Raw genomic sequence first — 23,104 nt, forward strand, 5'->3', positions numbered from 1 at the left:
AATTAAAGAAAGTCTATTATGCTATCAATGAAATACGGAAATGAATCAATTAAAGTGAATATAAACAAGCAACATGCTGAATGGACCTACCTGATTAACATCAGATGAAAATAAGAAAAAAGTGACAATAATTGTACAAAAATTCAGAATGGAAAAATAAAGCTTGTGTGTTGAATAATGTAAAATGGTAAAAAGGAATTTCCCCAAATACGAAAATCACTTAAACCATTCAGGCTCAAAAAACCTTTTAAGCTGTTTTTGGCCCAAATTTGCCCAAAATAATTTTCCTTAAAAATCTGGCTCCGTCACATTTTGGGCATTGCCATTTTGCATTATTGTGCAAAAAATCAGAAAGAAAATATGAGTCAACATTGAGAAAAGCTATATTTTCTTATTTGGTTAAAGGGAATTTCCCCAAAAATACGAAAATCCGTCTTTTAAGGCAAATAAGAATTTCCCGGGAAAAACCACTTCAGTCATTCTTTAGAGAATCTTGCACCCCATCTTTGTACAAAAAATCAGAAAAAAGTAATAACAGGATTTTGCATAAAGTCCAAAAAACCCTATATTAGGCAGTTTTTGACCCAAATTTGCCCAAATATATTTTTTTTCGAAAATCTGGCTCCGTCACATTTTAGGCATTGCCATTTTGCATCATTGTGCAAAAAATCAGAAAAAAATAATGAGTCAACATTGAGAAAAGCTATATTTTCTTATTTGGTTAAAGGGAATTTCCCCAAAAATACGAAAATCCGTCTTTTTAGGCAAATAAGAATTTCCCGGGAAAAACCACTTCAGTCATTCTTTAGAGAATCTTGCACCCCATCTTTGTACAAAAAATCAGAAAAAAGTAATAACAGGATTTTGCATAAAGTCCAAAAAACCCTATATTAGGCAGTTTTTGGCCCAAATTTGCCCAAATATATTTTTTTTCGAAAATCTGGCTCCTTCACATTTTAGGCATTGCCATTTTGCATCATTGTGCAAAAAATCAGAAAAAAATAATGAGTCAACATTGTTAAAAGCTATATTTTCTTATTTGGTTAAAGGGAATTTCCCCCAAAATACGAAAATCCGTTTTTTAAGGCGAATAAGAATTTTCCGGGAAAAACCACTTCAGCCATTCTTTAGAGAATCTTGCCCTCCATCTTTGTACAAAAAATCAGAAAAAAGTAATGACAGGATTTTGCAAAAAGTCCAAAAAACCCTATTTTTAGGTAGTTTTTGGCCCAAATTTGCCCAAATTAACTTTTTCTCAAAAATCGGGCTCCGTCACGTTCTGGGCATTGCCATTTTGCATCATTGTGCAAAAAATCAGAAAAAACTAATGAGCCAATCCTGAGAAAAGCTGGTAACAGACGGACGAACGAACGAACGGACGAACGGACATGGGTTAATTTATAGAACCTCCACCGGGGCACCCGGAGGTAGGTCCAAAAAGCATACCTCTAAGTAATGACAGTATCCAATGACCTGAACGTGAAAATAGCTAATTCAGCAATTTTTTGAAATCTAAGGCAGCTGGAAATCTGAAATCATGCATAGATATTCTGATAGTTTTTACTGAAATATTAGTTCAAACCAGACTCTCCCACTCGATGACCAATTGATAACCGATCAATTGATTGGATATCGATTAATTCAGATGATCAATAGGTAATCGAGCCTATTCTAAAATCTTGAGTATTGATTAATCATTTGTTGCTTTTTTTTCATCAATTGACAACGATCGTGATCAATCGATCATGATCATCTTAGACCCAATCAATGAATAATCGATCAATCGATAGGCAATCGAGCCTCCCTTGAAATCCTGATTATCGATTGGTCATCGATTGGAAAAGGTTATCGATTGTATCGAGTGGGCGAGTCTGGTATAAAAAATATTAGACAAATTCAATTTCTTATACAGAATTTATTGTTCCATTTTATTATTACATTGTTATATCATATTATCGATATCATATTTAGAAATGTCATTTCATTTTTAGTATTTTTTTAGAAAAAAGGTCTAGTGCAACTTTAATGTTTTACGAGTCTAAGTTAAGTCTAAGTTAAGCATTCAATTTTTGAAAGATAAAAAAGCTCCAGGTATAAAAATAATTATAAATATGGTCAAAACTAGCAGATCTACAACAGAAAGAACAACAAAAAGAACACGATAAATCTATGAAGGTCGTAAAAAAATTATAAATTTAAATGACAGTAAATTCTAATATTCTGATAAATTTCAATTTTTATAAAGAACAGAAAAGAGGTTTCCCTCAAAGTAAACGTGGTAATAATGTACTTAAATTTTCATCCATTTAATAATTCCAAAAAAAAATTTCTTTTTAAAGCATCTGATAAAATTTTCACCCAATCGTACATTTTAAGCTTCACGTTCATAACTTCCAGGCTGTATCTTCCAAATAAAGTTTCTACTGGATAAGAAAGCAATAATTTGGATGCAAAAAACACCTGATATCCGACCACCACTCGTCCGCTCTTTGGAGTCACACTGCACGCGCACGCTTGCTCTCTCAACTTCCAAATAATGTGCATCGAGCAGCGATGACTCTATACACACATTTTGGGAAAATATATTTTTGTATTGAGAGCACTTCATCAAGCTGATGGCAATGAGCCTCCAAAGTTGAAGTTTTGTTCTGGTGCAGCACCCCCACCCCCGCCGTTTGCGACTTGGAATTGGAATCCTCCTTGTTCTTCAAGTTTCATCGACTCTGCAGAGAAAAATATAAAACACGTAAATTTTCTCATTCTGATGAAGTACTTTTTGATAGGTTTAAACATAAATGTTGTGTCCGCATAAGGGACAATAAGCTGCTATAATAACCCTCTTTAACAATGGCGGAATTTACATTGAGATTTGTTTTAAAATACCTTATTACACGAAAATAAGTAAACATGTAATTAATTAACACGAGTATAAGAAATTTTGTGTTAATTAAAAGTAGTACACAAAGGCTTACACAATGTAAATTGAACTTACCGAGCTTATTTTGTTTGTTGATACCGGTATTGATGACAAACTGTACATTATTCTTTTGTTCCTCGTTCAACGATTGCGTCATGACAGTGAACAGCTTACCGTCGCCTGCTTGGATGCCTAGAAAATAATAGAGGGTGCATATCAATGAAATTGCATACTCTTAAAAATCTGGAAAATTTTCAAGCAAAAGAGCTTATGGTATTCTCCTTACAGAGGATTCCCGGTTCAGTATTGAGCGGTCTAGGAGTCGTCTCGTTAGAACCGTCTTACACTGTAGTTTATACTGCCTGCCAGCTTGCGAGACACTGACACACAGTTTTTTGGATCAAGTGCGTTAATACAGCTTGAATCATCCATTATTATGGAATCGATACCCAGTACAGTCACTGACAGGCTTCCTGAGTTTCTGTCTTCCCAATTCCCCTCAAATGGCATGGGTCGGCCCGGGCGAAGGTACATTCACTTGTCAAGTGAATCACAGCAGCGAGTGGGAATCGAAACCCGACCTTCTGGATGGCAGTCAAAATTGATAACCACTACACTACTGCGCCTGCTTAATACCATATTAGTTAGTGCCAAAGCAACGCTTTTCTTGTCATATTGACCTAAAAAATTCGCGAGATTTGTCAAATTTGCAGAATTTTAAGAAAGCCCCTTTTTTTCTGTCCGAGGCGTAAGTTTACGTAAGCAGTGAAATAAAGGTTTGATTTCTTGCGTAGTGAACGATACCTTGAAAAGTGTTTTTGAAAGTAATGAATTCGTCAACATAAGGGTTATCGTCGAGTGGTGTCGTAAACATTTCAAGTTCGTTCGCAAATTCGTCATCGTCGAAAAAGTCGAAGCCTTTATCCTATAAAAAAACAAAAACGAATATTAAATGAATTTAAATCTTAATTCCGATAATGATTTAGCGGCTCTTTAACCTTTTTTTCCGCTATCGAGACAATGAAAACAAAGGTTCATAAAAGAAGGTTGCAAAAATTCAACCAAGGCGAATAACGTGAACGAATTTTACCGACGTATTCGAAATACAATATACAGAACAAAAAGCACAAATGATTACTGGCGGAAAGGTAGACTGTCGTAATGAGAAGTAGCAATGAGGAGTCGCAAACAAACTTAAAAACAGAAATTGGATTCAAGCCTTAAACTAAACTTAAAAGCACGCCTAAAGAGGGATAATCGTTCAATAACCTCTTTAAAAACAAAGATCTCACTCGTTTCTGGTTGAGCATTTCGACGTATTGTGTTCCTTCTTCATCATATTCATCGTCCGAATCGTTCAATTCTAAAAATGAGAGAAATACAAGGTAATGATTTTGTGCTATTTTTGTTACATTTAATTATTATTATTATTAATTTATTTTCAGTTGGTACACAAAGTAAAGGACCTAACGTCCTAAATAGTTACAGCCTTAAACCGTTACTAGTAAAATCCAACTTTTATAAAAATAGTCTTAAATATCTACCACAATTTACATATTGGGCAGGTGCAAAAATCGTTTGGCAACATTTTTAGTTTGCCCCTAAATGTATTAAACGTTGCAGAGCTTTTCACATCCTTAGAGAGGCGATCCCAAATGAGGGAGCCAACAAAACTTAAAGATTGTAAGCCAAACTTAACTGTGTTAGCTGAAGGTAACATAAGTTGGTCTCCTCGTCTAAGTTTATAGCCCGAGGTTTTCGTGACAAAGAGCTCAGCTAAGAAAGGCGGGTTTAGTTTTTTAAGAGTTAAATAAATTTCCTCAAGAATGTTATGAACAAATTTGATGTGAAAAGAAGCAGTTCTAGTTAAAGTTAATAATTTATATAAATTAGAGCCATAGTTTTCATAAACTACGCTAAGAGCTCTTCGTTGAATTTTTCCAATTTGTTTGTTGTTGTGTTTTACAAAATTCATCCAAATTAATGGACAATAATTGAAATTAGAAAAAATATAGGCGTGACACAAGGCCTTCGCTGTTTTAAGAGAAATGAAGGGGCGGATGCGCCAAAGAGCGCTGATTTTATTTCCCGCCGACTGGCATTTTGATTCAACGTGAGAGTTAAAGCGTAGCTTATTATCAATATAGATACCTAAAAGTTTGACCTGATTTTTAACCTTAACTTTGATATTTCCTATATTAAAAGTAGATATAGGCTCAAAGCTACCAAGAAACATAACTTGGAACTTTCCTGGATTCGCAACAAGCCCATTGATTTTAAACCAGTACAAAATATCTTGAATTTCGATATTGAGTTTTGAAATAACTTCAGCAAGGGCTTTAGCGATTGCGAAAGAGTGTTGTCATCAGCAAAGTTACAGAGTTCTGCTTCACGGTCAGACAGGGGGGGTCTATGTACAAAAAAGCGGCATGTCTCATGGGGTGGGTGGGTGTTTTCAAAAAAATTTAGCTGTTTAGTACTTGTGGGGGTGTCAGGGTCAAATTTCTAATTTGCTGTTTAGTGTACGTGTACTATACAAGGGGTGTCAGGGTCAAATTTCGGATTTTCTGCTTAGTATTTGTGTACTAAAAAGCCAAAATCAAATCAAATTGTGATTTATTTTAGATTTTTGTCGAAAATTTTTTTAAATTCTCAATTGTTTTTGTCAATTTTCGAGAAAATTTTTTGAAATTTTTTTATGGGAAGAATAAAAAACTTGCCCCAAAGTTTCAAGTTTTTTGGCTTAAAATTTTTATTTTATGAAGGGGTGTAGGGTATATTTGGTAGTTTTCTGGATAGTATATTGTACTATGTAAGGGGGGTGTTGGGGTATATTTGGCAGTTTGCTTGATAGTATATTGTATTATACAGGGGGTGTCAGGATGTATTTGGCAGTTTGCTGGATAGTACTGGATAGTATATTGTAAAATATAGGGGGTGTTGGGGTGTTTTTGGGAGTTTGCTGGATAGTATTTTGTACATTTTGTACTATAGGGGTGGGTGGGTGTTTAAAATCGAAATTTGCTACAAAGTACTGATACATGCCGCTGTTTTGTACATGGACCCCCCCCCCTGGGTCAGATAGTAAGAGATCATTCAAAAATATGTTAAAAAGAAATGGGCCTAAAATGGATCCCTGAGGAACGCCCATACTAATAGATAAAAAGCTACTCAAACTATTTCCAATTTTGACTCTATGGTAACGGTTTATCAAATAATCATAAATAAACTGTAGACTATTTTGGTTAAGACTATTGTGGTTAACACCATATGCTGCTAATTTTGCAATCAGTAAATCAGGGGGTAAACAATCGTAAGCTTTCGATAAATCCATAAGTATTGTACCCACAATATTTGAATCATCAAGTGCCCTTTGCCTAGAACATGCTGCGTACTGTGTCCTTTTCGAAAGCCACACAGTAAATCTGAAAAGCAGTTTTCTAAAAAAGGATTTAATTATTGGGCAATGATTTATTCAAATACTTTGGATACTGTAGAAATATGCTAATAGGTCTGTAGTTTTTAACACTCGTCGGATCGCCTTCTTTAAGAACCGGGGTAATTGTAGCTCTTTTTAAGGATTCCGGGAAAATAGTCTTGTCGAGACAAGAGTTGAAGCAATCTTTGAGTGCAAAAGAACAGAGTTACCAGCAAAAATATTTTTGATTTTTATAATGCTAGCGGGATGATCTGAGTATTTTGCAATAGCATTGAGCACCGGATCGTCGTTGCATATTGCGGCCACTTATATATGTCCAGTGTCTTAGTTATACCATTAAAACCGCTAATATATTTGGTTTACTCGCTTTTTTATACGAGCCAGTAAATATTGGTTCAAGCTAGGTTGTTCTTAATTTTTTGATATGTTCAGGCTTAAATGTTCCTTATACGCTTAGTTTCTTCACTTAAAAACTTAAAAACTTAAATTCCTAAAATCTGATGCTAAATATTGCTCTTAGGTTTTGGCCAATTTTCAGTCTCGAGTTCTTATAAAATGAACAAATTATTCAATGTAATTCTTTGGACGGCTAATATTTCCATTCAAGTTTCAAATTTGATATCCTATAGTCAGCGAAAATTATTATCTTTGAACCAAAGATCATCGAAGATTGCTGATCAGTAAAAAAGGCGTACCTTCTTCTTCAGCTGGTTTTTCTTCCGTTTCTTCTTCGATATCTTTCTCGTATTCTGAAAAAAAATTATTGATTGTTACTTAGTTATTTGAGCAGATAGATTTTAAGATTGTAAGTAACTTGAAAAACCACATTAAATGTATGGGATACTTGGATAAGTTTTCAAGCTATTTGGAGTTTTAGAGTTTGCGTGAAACACTTGTTCCAAAGTCATAAAATTCCAATCGTCTCAATAATTCAATCGAAATCCGTTCTTGCTTTCGAAGTCTCGCAGCCTGACAGTTTGGTGCATAGAGGACAAATAGAAACATACTCTAATATTCTCGCTCTGCTTTTTTATTTGAAACAATCCAGGGAAGATACCAGGCGACTTGTACTTACTTTCATACATGGTGATGAGCCCCTTGAATACAACTAGAAGGGCGGGAACGAATTGAGGGGCGAATAATTCAACAGCTTGAGGGCGGTTTTCTGGTGGTAACGTTAACAGAGAACAGATACCGAAGACATAGACTTTGCGATCGTGCATTCTGAAAGATAACAATATTAAAAAAGTGAAATTAGGAAAAAATAGGATCAATAAAGTAGAGGAGATCAACAATTTGGTACTATAAGTAAGTAAACGCTTTATTAATTTATAAAATACGGAGTTCGGGTTTTTCAGGAAAAAAGTTGGCCCATGTACTTGTGGACACAACATTTACTCCTACATATTGTAAATATTGTAAAATCTGCGATCCGATCCCATCTCGATAGTTGTTTCAATTGTGAACATCTATTTTCATTTAACAATATGTTTATGAATGATGTTGTCCCTAGCGATTTCAGGTTGAATTTAGTTCGTGACAACTTAAAAGTGATCGGCACTGCGGATACTGTTACACAATAGAATTTAAAGAAGCATATTTTAACAATGGAATCAAAAGCCTCCAAAGAGTTCCAATTATTTTGACTGTCAACGACGTGATTTTATTTCTTTTGTATAATCTATTGTTTTTAATCGTTTTATAACAAGTTTTCATTCCCAAATGTATCTTATAGTTTTTTTAGCAATGTACCAAGTTTTCTACATAAGCTAGTTTGCAGAATTTCAAGACTTGATAATGATGTCGTAAAGGCTATCGAAACACCGACTTATTTTAAGATCATCGAATTTCTCGCTACCTCTTGGTACGGCTAAAGAAAATGTCCTCCACCCTCCCTGAACGGTTTTTACTCGAAAAAAAAACCCTGTATGGTTATCATACGTTTGAATCATAGATATCTTAAAATATTTGTCTTCATACGATATCTGTGATTTGATTCCTGTCTGAAAAAGGACAGAATTGTTAGGAAGACAGATTATGCCAAAGCATACCCTAAGAAACAGTCAGTATCGTTGAGCCAGAGCTGAAGGAATTCGTTTGTGAAACCCATTGGATAACGTTCAGTAACACACTTCTCCAAGTGAGATAGCGTAAGGATGGGATTGCTGATCACGCAAGAAATGATCTAAAATACAAAATAAAATCAATCAGAATTCAAGACGAGATATCAAAGGATGAGAAAGGACCTTAATGCATTTTTCTTTGAAAATATTATGCGACCTTTTCTAAATAAAGTATTATTATTATCCATATAGCGGTCATAAAGTAAGCCATTAAAGGTTCAATCGGCGGGCGGTATTGAAAGGTTTTGTGACTCAAATTGTCATACCCTCGCTAAGGAAACTAAAGCGCCAGGCTTCAGAGGGCTAAACTATCATTAACTGCCCGGGTATAGGGCAATAATGTCATTTGCGGTCCGCTCGGAATTGGATTGAAGTCGTTGCATTGAAGCAAAGAGACTAAACTAACGTCAGAAAAAAACATTTTTGGTCATTTGTAGCCCGCTCGCAAGGTGCTAAAAATTTGTTGAAGACATTGCATTGAAACAAAAAGAATTGGTTGACGCTAGAAAAAAACGTTGTTTGAATGTCCGATATGGATAATAATAGTAATAGCGTTAAGTTTTCGTTCGTTGTTGTCATTAATTCTGCCCTTGCAGAAAATAACAACAATGACCTCAAACTGAACGCTATTGTTACATTATACGTTTGGCTGTATACAGTTGGTTATGTCTAGTTCAAACTCGAAGGGGAACTCTTCTTAGACCATGTTCTCACACGCGACGGTTCCGTTTCGCTCCGAAACGGAATGAAGCCATTCTATTGGTTGGAAGTGACGTAACACTTGAATGTAACCAATAGAATGACTTCATTCCGTTTCGGAGCGAAACGGAACCATCACGTGCGAACATGGCTTTAAACAAAAAGATTCGGGCTCGAATCAATCTATATTGGACTATTTTTTACTCAATAGTTTTCTCTGGCGGAAGAATGAAACTTACAACTTGAAGAAGCATGACTCTCAATTCACTGGTCTTCAAATCCATAGATAAACGTTCCAAACACAACGAGATGAAAGCTGGTATCGTCTGAAATTTAAAGAAAATGAAATGCACGTTAAACTATCATATATACCAGTGGTATCATATGATATGAGATCGCCCGATTTTCATGTATTGTAGTACCGATAAATCTGGGACTAGGAGAGCCTAAAGTCGAGGGTACCAATTCTTTCTTGAGTTGAGATGTGTTTTGTTACGCACGTAAGTTATGACGTGTAATGGTTGAGAGGGATTGGCTGGATATCAGGTGGTATGACGTATACTTTATTTTTAACATTCGGAAAGCTTTATGTAAGCTTCATTTAAGGATTACAGTGAGTTTCAGTTGACAATCGTAAGTTTAAACTAAGAAAAACCCATTAAAGACTCCGTTTAACGGTGCCACAGGCTTGACACTAAGTTATGAAAAATCAACAATATACAATACGAGATACTTACGCTATCCAAATGACCACGGTATTGCAAAACAATGACTTCTAACAACTTAGCCGCTTGACACTGCGCTCCTTCCCCTGTGTACTCGATCAACATCTAAAAAATCCAACACATTTATGAAATGGTTTTCATCTGGAAATATCAATAAAGAATAGGTCTGGAAACGAGAACGTAGAATTTGAAATAATTTCTATTTTTTTGACCACGTGAACAAAAAAGAGTGGGCAATCTATACAGTATTTTGACTTGGTGACGTCGCAAGGCTTTCATCCCCCTCTTTGAGGGATTTCTAAAAAAATTCAAATCAACTTCCAGCCTATTTGATTCACGTTGTGGAGTAATCAAGCGATAAATACCATGCGAAAAAAAGAGACCCTCTACATCTACATCTACGTCTACATACTGACTGACTGAGGACGACGGTAAAACACTTTTACCGTCCTCAATTTTGCGGGTCAGAACTGTTGGTCAGTCAATTCAGTCACTCCTCCGCCGTCCTCAAAAATACATAAACTCGCTTACAATAAGTGGTAACACATAATCAAAAAAAGAAAAACAGACAAAAAATCTGCAGCATTCCCTTCAAATAGGCACGATACCAACCTGTTTACACATGTTGAAGATCACTTCACAATACTTGGGATTGGCCAGAAATGCTTGAGGATCCACAGTGACGTAGTTGTGTAAGCATGGCATCATTTCTGGAAAATAATCTAAGCATTTTTTAGATCAGGATGGTCGAGAGAGAAAAAGTAAGGGCCAAAATTGAAATATAATTGAATCTATGGATTTTATACATCTTGTTGAAAGGAGTCTGCTAAATTGCGTGGGTTGCGTGGGTGCGTGGGTCAATATTTTTGCGTGGGTTAATATTTTTGCGTGGGTCATTTTTTTGCGTGGGTGCGTGGGTCAAAATATTTTTTGCGTGGGTCAAATTTTTTGCGTGGGTCAATTTTTTTTGCGTGGGTCAAATTTTTTGCATGGGTCATTTTTTTTGCGTGGGTCATTATTTTTTTGCGTGGGTCAATTTTTTTTTGCGTGGGTCAAATTTTTTGCGTGGGTCAAAATTTATGCGTTGGTCATTATTTTTTGCGTGGGTCATATTTTGTGCGTGGGTCATATTTTTTGCGTGGGTCATTATTTTTTGCGTGGGTCAAAGTTTTTGAGTGGGTCACTATTTTTTTGGTGATTTTTTAGTTAAGTCGATTTTTTTACCAAATTAAAACTTTCGAGTTAGCTAAGACGTTTTCTTTGTCAAAATAAAAATTTTAAGTTATCTTATACAAAAATGTGTTGTGTATATATCTACGAAAACTAAACAAAAGCACACAGTTTTTATGTAGTAACACCTTGTGGTTTATTTTACATAGCTGCACTTATTTACTATAACATTATACAGAATCAACACACACCCGTCTAATTTTTGTAGACACACTTCAGGATCACACTTTTGAATTTTAGCATGCTATATTTCAGGATTCCAGTGTCATGGAAATAAACACTATAACTTTAATTTTTTCCTCCCTTTTCTATTGCTTTGAAAAAAAGTACAGCGTCTTTATTTCGTCCAATTTTTAAATTGGCCTTTAATGTACTTAAATCAAAGAAATTACAAGTGGGGTGGACGAAATAATTGACAACGATTAAATTGTTTAGTAATCGGTCGCCTAATGAATATAACTTTTGTAGAAAAATTTTCAGATTTTGTCGCCATTTGCTTTGTTCTTTAACACTCAAAGGAAACCCAAAAGATTAAAGCGTGCTATAAGAAGCTTTAAAGCTTCTAAAAATATTCTATAAAGCTTCCTCTTATAAAAAGACAGCTACAGCTATGCAAAATAAACAAAATAAACCAAAACGTGTTATGTAAAACACATCCAACATTTTGGATGTGACCAGTTCGAATTTCAAGGGAAGGCATTTTTTCGAATTACAGAGAGAATTTTGACCCACGCAAAAATTTGACCCACGCAAAAATATGACCCAAACAATAACCCACGCAAAAAATAATGACCCACGCAAAAATTTTGACCCACGCAAAAAATTTGACCCACGCAAAAAATTGACCCACGCAAAATTTTTAACCCACGCAAAAAATATTTTGACCCACGCACCCACGCAAAAATTACCCACGCAAAAATATCGACCCACGCACCCACGCAACCCACGCAATTTAGCAGACTCTGTTGAAAGTGCTTAACTAAGAGTCAATTGTAGGCACCATGGGGGGGGGGGGGTGGGTTCACTTTTACGGTATGACGGTATTGGGCCTTTTTACCCCCGGTAAATCGGTATTACGAGAAAAAAACGACGGGATTACGGTATTTCATTTTCTACCGGTGTCGGTAAATTGCCTGTTTTTTTGTCGGTATTTCGATATTTTTATCAATAAAAAACGGTATTTCGGTATAAAACTATTTACCTTTTAGTTTCTTCATGAGTTTCATGAAGAAATTTTTCAAAAAAGATAAGTCTACTCCGCTATTTAAACCAGTAAAATTTTCTTGCTCGCTTCGCTCGCACAATCTTGGATGTCCTATTGACTTATTGTCATGGTGAGGTTCTTCAAAATAAGCAAAACTTTACGATATCTAAACAAATATTTTCGTAAATTTTCTGCGGGCGCATTTTTTAATGACAATTTTTGTGATGCAAATACTGCATCCAACGAATGAGTCTAGATGAAATTTTCTCCGTCAGCACTTAATGATATGGTCGTCTCTCCGTATTCACCTATATTGCTACTACAATACAATACACTGATACTGCAGTAACTTAGAGACAGTAAAGGCGGTATTTACTCCTTCAATAATTAGTAAAAGTAGGTTGTTCTAAAAACATCTTGTGCAGTATCGAACGATTAAAAAATAGTTCACATCATGATGCACATAATGCGTTTTCAGGCAATCTAGGCATTCTAAATTTTTAATTTTTTCTTGGGCGAAACTCTTGGAACGCCGCACCAGGTACGGCAGGTACGTCGCTTGCCATACCATATTTTTCTTTTTGCCAACAAATGGTCAGTGTTAAATAAAATCAAAAATTGTGTGACCAAACAAGGCATCCTTGGCTAACAATAGCGTATTAATGCCGTTTTTCAATAACAAAGAAGAGCGAAAATTTTCGAATTTAGAATTCGCGTCCTCTAGTTGCACCACAGCACCACCTCTATGAAACCTGTGTTGAAGTCTACGGCTTCTCAGACCATGATTGGACCAAACCGCGATTTTTAATTAATTCTCAATATAAAAGACATCTTACGGGTCTGCGAGAAAGAAATTATTGGGGGAAAGGCTTAATTTTGCATTCGCCTCCCGTGACAAGCAAGTAACTTTGGCGCGGCAGACCTAAAATATTGCTTTATGAAAGCTCAAACAGCTGTAAAAGAGGCCTTAAAAAGTCGATGATATCGAGAATAAGGTCACAAAACTAGCAAAAAACTTTATATATTGGTGAAAATGTTTGGTATAAGAACAGGTTTAAAAGAGACCATAAAAAGGTTAAATTTAGCCCAATAAGGTCACAATCGTTTAACCAAAGATGTAAAAGCAAAATTGGTGCGTGAACGTGAAAATGTTTTTTTTCGCGCGTGAATACGTGAATTGGCAAAAATTTGTGCGTGAATACCTGAATTGAGGGTTGACTGGAGGGCCTCATAAAGTACAAGACTTGTTTGTACAGTTTCTAATTTGTTACTACACAATAGATTTGATAACTGAAAATTCATTATTTTCGAGAAAAAAAACACATAAATATAATATCGGTATCGGTATAAGGCTTCCTTCACCGACGGTATAACGGTATTTGACCCAAAATTTTGTCGGTATGACGGTATTTAAGACCCCTGAAACCTCCCCCCCCCCATCATGTTTATCACACAAAACAATTTTGGGTTGACAAATCTAATAATGATATACAAATATTCCGACAAACAAAGTCCAGGGTTTGAAAGAACAATAACTGTGGTAAGAAAATTATTTTCTTGTTTAGCCAGGTAACATTTTATTTAGCTCATTCAGGGCAATTCGAGGAAAAGTCTTACCAGTAAAGTAGTCCGCAGTATCGTTGTGGAAAGTTTCCATCAGTAAGAATAAGACATTCCACATTACTGGTGACACTTGGACAGTGGTACATTCATTGATCAATGCAAACACTTCTTCGTAATATTCTAAATGGAAGAAGGCGTGACAATGCTTAGAAGAATAGTTTATTTTGAAAAAGAAAAGTAAATTCACAGGATGATTCTGTTAAGAGAAGGACGATTGCCAGGCCGTACGGCGTTTTCAGGAGGTCGAAGTGGCCTTGGTGCATCTCTAACGAATGGAGAACAAGCCGGCGAAATATCTAAGACGTAGCATCAAAACAGCAGACTAGCCAATTGGACTATAAAAATTACATATATCTGCTGTCAAAAAGTCTCAACAAATCGAACGAGCCAGAGATTTCACTGCAGAAATCGTTGTCGCGAATGTTAAGGAATCACCCTTTCTGTAGACGGAAGACCTTATACATACCCATCAATTCTTTTTTGAGAACAGATTGAATGAGTCCGACGACAATCTGTTCAATCTGTATCATTATCTATGGACGAAAACAATAAGTCTCGCGATCAATATAGAGTTGGTGGGCCGGTTTGCGGACGAAGTTGGTTTGCGGACGAGGTTAGTTGGCGGACGCGCGCGCTTTGAACCCAGAGGAAAATAAAAAAACAAATAATGTAATAGAATCATTCAAAAAGAATCTTTTTCCAAAAAAAATCAGCTCGGACATAATAGGAATTTTAACATCAAAATAACCAACAGAAAAGGAAAAAAAGAATCCATCCAAACCATAAACCATCTCTACTCACCTCAGGAGCTCCGTCTAATTCACCGACGATATTTTCGATGGTTTCCAAGATTCCCATAGCAGTGACAGATTTACTGTCATAATCTTCGTCGCTCTCAACTAAGTTGTTGAAGGTCTCCGTCTAAGGGGCAATCAATAGTTAAATTCACAACCAGTCATTACTGCGCAAGTACCTAAGGTCTATTCACTTAGAGATATTCTCCCATGTTGAACTAGTTGAATTCAACTTCAATTCATCAATCCAGAGGTCATAAATGCAGAGGGGATTTATTATCAGCTTTATTTATTACGAGTCTTTGTAAATTGATAATAATGAGTACAATATTACAGACTGTATTATCCCCACATGCTTCTTTTAACAACATGAATGTATCTAGAGTAAAAAGCTTACCAGTGTGTGGACAAGTTCAAGAGAGATTTGAGTGACTTCTTCAGGGAAATTTTGAACTAATTTAGAGATTGTGTTTGTCAGTTCGTCATTTTCACTTTCTTTGAGAATGTGTAAAATTTGTTGGACCAATCCCTTGACATGGGGACGAACGAGACTTTCAGCTGAAAAAATTACCGATAGGGTTACAGTAAAATTGGATTTCAGCCACACGTTACATTTAATTATACAGTATATCAGTAAAAAAATCCGGGAGGTCTGAACATTTAAAATGTTAAAACGACAAAAATCTAAAGAATATTTAAAATATTGCCAAAAATTCAGGGTGTCTCTGGGTTTCATACTTTCCAAAATAGCCTCCTCAAAACACGGGAGACCTAGAATAATTTTTTCTAGGAGAAAGAGATGTTTTTTTCCTATTTCATTTTGTTCGTAGTTTTAGTAAGTCGATAGTTTCGTACCTGCTTCTTCCTGTTCTGACATGAGTTGTCTCAATGCGATACCAGCTTCCACTTGCACTGGCAAATCTTTATCTGTCAGTCCTTGTAAGACAGAGTTGAAGAGTAAAGCTAGTGTGTTGTCGTCTTTGAAACTGATGATGGCAAATTGTTGAACCACCCAACAAGCCTGAATAAGGAATTGCAAAGAAAATTATATTGCAGCAAAATATGATGAGATATATGTGTAACATAGTTTCATAAAAAAAAACCACAACATATTGTACCTAATCATAAAGGAACAAAAAGTGCATTTTAAAACCTTTAATCCATGTGTGGAAATTTATTTCCATTTCTGTAATCTTCAAGACGTATCATGTCCTTTGATCGTCTTATCTTTTGAGACTTGGTAAATCAACTTACCCTTGCTCTTAAGAATCCTAATGGGCTGTGGAATTCTGGTGCCACGTGTTGCGCCAAAAGTTGCTCAATGTGGCCTTTGTAAGCTTTTTTCTAAAAGAGAAGATTTGCAGTCTACAGCGGCTTTTACAGTGAAGATAAGATTATGCTAGTCTCTCAAAAAGCTTCGAGTTTCGAGATCACATGGTATTGCAGGAACTAAGAATTTAACATTTTGTATAATCAAAAAGAAGATAATGAAATATGTTGTACAAGTGTAAATTGACATTGTGTAAATTTAAGAACCAGGTCTAGAAATAGCCGGAAAACAGACATGAATTTTCCTGAACAATGAAAATGACATTACAGTGACAAATATATTGACCACTCTATGACGAGAAATGTGATCACATGATAGAAACAGGCAAATTAATCTCAACCTCAATTTCAAAACAATTCGTCTTCCAGAACTGACATTGATTGTACCTTTGATAGAAGTTCAGCTAATGACCCGAGCACGTGAAGAGCTCCATCTTTATGTTTTGGGTTCCTCTGGCTGGCATCCAGATTCAGAATCTCGTTAATGTAAGCAATGATATCTGTCAATACATTTTTACGCTTTTGAGCTGCTTCTTTCAAGTAAGATTTTGCTGTGGCACTTGGTGAGAAGAACATGTATTCTTCAAAAATATCTGGAAAGAGATACAGTAAAAATCTGATTTTTAAAATGGTAAAATGGTGATAATTTCGATCAAGTGTTTTTCTATTTTCTAACTCTTGAGGTCTCAAATTTTAATGATATCTTCCAAACAGGAGATTTGTGATAAATCTTACCATATTTGATACGAATATATTCTTGAGGATCATCTAACCATAATGCTTCGTCTTCTTCTGAGTGACACATCAGCGGGAACAAAATGTCTTTAAAGATCTCCTGTCAGAAGAAGAAAGTCAAAAATAGTATTATTAGAAGAAGGAAGCTTTTAATTTTACAAGAAGTATTTTATCATACAAGATGCAGGCATCGCATGCAATGCATTGTTGTCATATGATATACTTTCAGAAGCCCTATTCCCTGCTAAGTTATACTTTTGGACCACAGTTCAGCCAACTAATCTTTCATTTTTTCATCTACAAGTCCACAGAGTATAAATTAGAGGTCACTTCCAATCAGAAATAATCAACATTTCGAATATTTGCACGTTCACATTTTTTTGGGAATACATACTAGGATGTGTAAAGTCCTTGAACGAATTACTCAAATTATTTGAAAGCAATGCCCACAACTATTTCATAACTATATTTTGTAACTATTTAAAATTTAAACAACTATTTCATAGTTGTAGAATAGTTAACAGCCATAAAAGGCATTCATATAACCAACTAAGATTTATTTATCATCAGTCTTTAAAGAAATTACCTGGAAATGAGGCTTAACCAGTTTCCAAGATCTGGCATTGTATACACTGAAAATAAAAGAGTTTGTAAAATTTAAAAATTTCATTGCACTACATGACCAAAGTAATTGTGTTTAGAAACGCAGAAATTATTCTTGAAATAGATACTAGTCTTAATTACAATTAAATGACAGTTCATTAAAAGTAGGAGTCCATTTGAAATTGAATTAACACCTGTTTGGCAAAAGCAAATCCAGTAGGGTAATAGTCCAAAAAAAGTCAAATAAAGTAATAAACTTCTTTTTGTCAGTGGACATCAAGCAAAGATGAAACATTGAGCTCTTTACACCCTTTTCTTAAGACAGGATTTTGTATTTGTTGGGTTTTGAAATTAAAGATTGTCCGTCTATTTTTTAGTATTTAAAAAACTTTACATACCCTTGATTCAAGTAGCTTAGACATTGTTGTAATACCCTTGGTGCAATATAAGTTTGTTTCCTGTGAGCATCTAAAATCTTCAACATCAAGCCAGTGACTTGTTCTAAATTTCAAAAAATTTATATAATCTTTTTTAAACATTCTTTTTAAACGAATTTTATCTTCCGTTGGCAGCTTAAAGCAGGTTCAGTTTCTTTAAACTAAACTTAGAATTAGTGGGGTCGTTTAGCATAATTTACAGGAAAACAATAAGATCTAGCTGAAACTTTCTCCAGACCTTCTCTATAGGATGGTTATGCCTCAGGAAAAATTCCCCTAAAATCCCTCTGGTGGAACATCCCTTTTTTGGGACATTTCTTTTTTCCCCAGGCAAAACCCTAAGGACGAAATTTCAAACTCATTTTCAGACATTATCAAGTATACCATTCGAAAGCTCTTGAAAAACTATATAGAAGACTTTTGAACGGGTATAGCCGATTTCATTACCTAACTCAAGATAATTCACGCAGAAGATGCTATTTATGGTCAATTTTGACCAAAGTGTGGCGAAAAGTGGAACTTGCGCATGAAATATCTCGAGTTAGGTAAGGAAATCAGCTATAACCGTTTAAAAGTCTTCTATATAGTTTTTCGAGAGCTTTCGAATGGTATACATGATATTGTCATGAAATAAGTTTGAAATTTTCAAAAAATTTCGCCCTTAGGATTTTGCCTGATGTCCCAAAAAAGGGATATTCCACCAGCGGGATTTTAGGGGAATTTTTCCTGAGGTATAAGTATCCTATAGAGAAGGTCTGGAGAAAGTTTCAGCTAGATCTTATTTTTTTCCTACAAACAGCCTGTATTTTTGTAACACGACCACACTAAATAATGTTTTGTACAAACCTGAGTAGTTTTTGTCGTAAAAGTCTGCAAATTTACTAAACTCTTTTTCCTCTGAACCTGGACAACCATATCTAAAACGAAAATGATCAAAACATTTGAGGAATCCTTCTTTTTCTGAATTTTTTAAATGCTTGTTTTCTTTTTGTACCTGAACAGTTTCGAGTTTTCCTAATTTCGAAAATAAGAAAAATTTCTCAGGATGATGACAATTGAAATAATAACCTCTCAAAAACCTTGTGCAAGACAGTGATAGCCCATTTCTTAGCTTTCCACCAGGAAAGTTGTGAACGATCATCCTCGTCATATTGAAGGCTTGCCTGAAATAAAATCAATTATTACTTCCAAAAATAAATAATGATAAGTATATGTAATCACATGATAACGAGTGCAATTCGAATATAATTGCACGAGTGATTTTTTTGTTATTAATTTTCCGAGTCCGAAAGGACGAGGAAAATTCTAAACAAAAAAATCACGAGTGCAATTTTCGAATTATACGAGTTATTATGTGATTACGAGCTAATCGCACATTGGCTTTCACTACTTTTTCCCAGTTAGGAAAAAAATTACAGAAATTACACTGAGAGTTTTATACTTTTCTCTTCTCTTTACGTCTTTCTTTTATTGTTGTTTATTGTCTTTATTGATTGATTTTCTTTCTCACAAAATAAATTTCGAATGCAATTAAAACGTTCGATGCAAAAAGAATGTAAGAAAAAACATTAAAATAAATTTTGTAAACATTGGCGCGGTATTAGAGAGTGTGATTAACGATTAATTGCTCTCTACAGGATGCAATTAACGATTAATTGCTCTCTTTGAGGGCGTGCCAAATAAGAAAAAATAACCCATCGTGCGATTATGAGTGTTAACAAAAACAACAAAATGTTTAATACTTTGTGTTTCAAAATTGAGCTTCATTGTAACTTTAACGCCCCCCCCAGCGGCTTGCATGAATGCGTGAATGAACTTTTTCACTTGTGTGAATGTGTGAGTTGGAAAAACTTTATGTGAACAAAATTTGCGCGATTCCGTGAATTGAAGTTCAAATGGGGGATTTTCCAAATGGGAGATTTTCCACCATAAAACAAAATATTTTGGAAAAAACTAAGCTTACCTCTGGAACTGGCTTTTCCAAAACAGTTTTGAAAAGTCCCATCCATTGTGGGAAGTTATTTTGGTTGATAATGTTCAATGGTAAATGAAGCTGAAAGAAACCATTTAAAAAGGTTTCAGTAATTATGCTTGTTGTGTTTGACAAGCGAAATAATCAAGATTATTATATACCATACAGATTTAAAATAGAGGGTAGAAAATACAAAACAGAAAAGGCATTATTTGAACTTACTTGAATTAAAGCTCTAAATATTTTGAAAACTTTTGTGATAAGGAGGTACGATTCAAGCGAGTCATCTTTCACCCACGAAGCACAACGGCTATGGAGGATTGGTAAAAACACATTCATGATTTCTTCAATGGTTCCCCTGTCTTCTTTTGTCTTGAATCTAAAAGATAAAAAAATTCCATTCAAATGACATTCACATTTTAACCTTTACCACACCGAGGCCGTAACTTTACGTTTTAAGCGATAGGTTAGGCCGTAAATATACGTTTTTCGTGTGGTCTTAAGAAAAGCCGCCCTACCGCCTTAAGACGCCTTTAAACCCCAGGAAATGTCTTATGACGGAGAAAAAATGTAACCAAACTATTTTCAATAGTTTGAAACCACCCACTTTCGATTTTAATTGTCAAAACAAACTTGGAAATCAGGCAAAATATTCTTTTGGAAATTAAGAGCACATGGACTGCTGTAACTAACTTTTTATGTTTATTTAGTGAAAAATGGTTTGTTCTATTGGTTGGAAATGTTATGTATTGCTTGTTTGCAGTTTAGTCAGTGTTTGAGGTAAGTTTCTGCCTTCTTATTCTTTAGTATAACGGTATATCAAGGGTGAGGACTGGAGGCTTATCTGCCGTCGTCAGCCGTCATCGACCATCACCGAAACCCAACTTAAGGCTTATGATAAGGCTGCAAAGAGTTTTAAAGTGTATATACTATGTTATTTCTATTGCTTTCGTGCTAGTTTATGATAGGAAAGTCATTTTTAGCTGTTTTTAGTGATATTTCCCACAAAAATTACCTGTTTTTTTGGCTAGCAGTTGTAGTTATATGGGTGGAAACAATAAGCCAGAAAGGGGTGGAAGAATTTATCGCTATACATAAAAAACATTCAGTAAGTAATATCAGTAAAATTAGCCAGGTCAAATTTTTGACACCTCAAAAACTAAAAACTTATTTAAAGACTTTCAAAAATGCCTTAAAAACTTACTCATATTTTTTGACCAGTTGGTATAAAACAAGCAATGCACCCAACCATGTTTCCTTGACATCAGAAGTGAGGTAGCCATTGATTCGGTTAACAAGATCTGGCCATTTTTCAGGAAAATCACAAGAGATCATATCATGAATAGCAACAGTGAGCTGAACTCTATAAAACAGAGAAATAAAATCATTAACATGGCCTGGCCATAAAATTGTTTGAAAATTGGGTAAAAACACATCATGTAGAAAATTGATTTCAATTGAATGTTATTATTATTATCTTAAATTATTATAACTACCTCACAAGTTCAGTGGCAGTTAAAACAGCCTCCACAATTTTATCTCTAACAAATGATTTATCTTCAACTGGTATTTGGTATTTCTTCTCAATACCAGCAATTTCTGGATCATACTCTCCAGTATTTGCATACCATGTTTTTGAAATAGATGACGGCTAGAAAAATCAAATTAGCATTAGTTTATTTGAACCATTTGCCTTAACAAGTGCCTCAAGTGCCTTAATACAAATTCTTATAAAATTGAAAAATTTAAGTGATGTCATATAGTGAGTACTTTGCCGAAACAAGTTTCTTCATTGTATAAATTCAAAATCTCCACAAAAAAACTATAATTTACACCTGCCTTGTCAAAAAACATTTTTATTAAGATCATTGAAAAGATTTCCTTTAATAGTCATACTCAAATGTGACTTCCCAAGCGTTTAAAGGTACCTGAAGGTCGGATTGGTTCTGGTACGGTAATACCAGCAGTCTAGTAGCAGTCAAATTTTTGTTTTAGATTGGCCTTCAGACCATTTCAAACATTTGATTCAAATAGTTCTGGTTGTACGTAGATGCTAATGGCTGCTCGTAGACGCTCATGGCCACCCATAGATGCTCCTGGCTGTTTTTTATACCTGGTTCTGATCGCTAGTTAGTGTTGCTTAGTAGCAATAACATCAAAAAATTGTTTTAAAGGTTTTAAAGGTGTTTTAAACGCTCAATCAAAGCTGGTCTGGGACTGGATGCTTAGTAGTGACTACTAAACTAACTGGACTCTAGGCAGCAGCCTTTTTGTAAATTTTAAACAACCATTTAACAACCCTTGGTCAGATTTTCAAGTACTTTGAATAGCTTGGGGAGAATATATGATGTTATCGTCCACCTCTAGGCAAAACGCAATGTCGAATATTTTTAGATATCCCATAGCAAAATATCTCTTCTGTAGCAGCGAGGCAAGCATAGAGAAAATAGTTTTTGATCAAATAATTTAAAAACGTTCGAAAATGTCATAAAAAGAGAGCGCAGGAGAAAGACTGAATGAAATACCGCTTTTCTGCTAATTGGTAAACGATAAACCATATATTCAACATGAAAAATCGGATATCAAAATTATTCAGTCTCCCTTTAATAATACTCAACGAAGCGCAAGCTCGACTGAATAATTTTCGATATCCGAATTTTCTTGTCGAATATCTGCTTAATATTACTTATAACTTAAAAATTGGTATTTGAGTGGATGAAATATACTAAAACTTACCTGCTTGTCTTACAGCGACTGGAATTTGCTCGGAAACAATCAATTGTAGGGCAACAGGCAGAAATCCTGGTGTGGTTGAAATCTGAATAGAAAAACAAAATATAATTTACCACTTAGTTTTTATAAAAAATTAATTAAGTTAAATGAATTAAAATTAATTAAAATGAGTTAAATTTAATGCAGATTTCAAAGAACATTTATCTCATAGGGTAAAAATAAAGTGAAAAAGAGTTATTTATAATGCAGAAAGTGTGCATTATAATGTCATAAGTAATCTTTGGTTACAGAATCATTTATTTGAATTAGGTCATGTTATATGTTCATGTTAAATATGTTCATGTTCCGGCGATTTTTAGAAAGTTCCAGGCACGAAAATCAGTTTTATTGACAATTGAATCATGCTTGATGGTGAACATTGCTATCAATAATGTTTTTGTTTAAAAAAAAACAAAGAAATATAAGGAAAAAGTTTGATGAAAATCTGAAAAAACAGCAATTTCCGGCATATTGGACCGGAAAAATCTTTTCTTGAAAATCC

The 23,104-nt window shown here is 34.8% G+C and overlaps 1 protein-coding gene across 1 annotated transcript; it reads right to left on the minus strand.

Moving 5' to 3' along the window:
- Positions 1–1,895: 1,895 nt before the first annotated feature.
- LOC136806735 (importin-7-like) lies at positions 1,896–22,650 on the minus strand. The gene is made up of 27 exons (XM_067063323.1): positions 22,567–22,650; positions 21,327–21,481; positions 21,035–21,193; positions 20,053–20,209; positions 19,822–19,911; positions 18,927–19,021; positions 18,705–18,775; positions 17,820–17,922; positions 17,405–17,450; positions 16,819–16,918; positions 16,471–16,676; positions 16,009–16,098; positions 15,610–15,775; positions 15,152–15,312; positions 14,762–14,881; positions 14,427–14,493; positions 13,955–14,080; positions 10,516–10,613; positions 9,916–10,008; positions 9,418–9,504; positions 8,408–8,541; positions 7,432–7,580; positions 7,052–7,105; positions 4,210–4,280; positions 3,722–3,842; positions 2,993–3,109; positions 1,896–2,723 (listed from the first exon to the last, which is right to left on the minus strand). Exons 3-27 carry the CDS (start codon positions 21,163–21,165, stop codon positions 2,608–2,610), a joined length of 2,769 nt encoding a protein of 922 aa, XP_066919424.1. The 5' UTR covers positions 21,166–21,193; positions 21,327–21,481; positions 22,567–22,650; the 3' UTR covers positions 1,896–2,607.
- Between the last annotated feature and the right edge of the window lie 454 nt (positions 22,651–23,104).

The sequence above is a fragment of the Clytia hemisphaerica genome, unplaced genomic scaffold (genome assembly GCF_902728285.1).
Source record: "Clytia hemisphaerica strain Z4C2 unplaced genomic scaffold, Clytia hemisphaerica genome assembly, whole genome shotgun sequence".
Classification (NCBI taxonomy): Eukaryota; Metazoa; Cnidaria; class Hydrozoa; order Leptothecata; family Clytiidae; genus Clytia; species Clytia hemisphaerica.

Coding starts and splice junctions, on each gene's coding strand:
- LOC136806735 (XM_067063323.1), bottom strand. CDS start 21,165: ATGATCTCTTGTGATTTTCCTGAAAAATGGCCAGATCTTGTTAACCGA. Junction 17,923..18,704: donor TTACGACAAAAACTACTCAG/GTTTGTACAAAA, acceptor TTTGAAATTTAG/AACAAGTCACTGGCTTGATG. Junction 7,106..7,431: donor GCTCATCACCATGTATGAAA/GTAAGTACAAGT, acceptor ATTTTTTTTCAG/AATACGAGAAAGATATCGAA.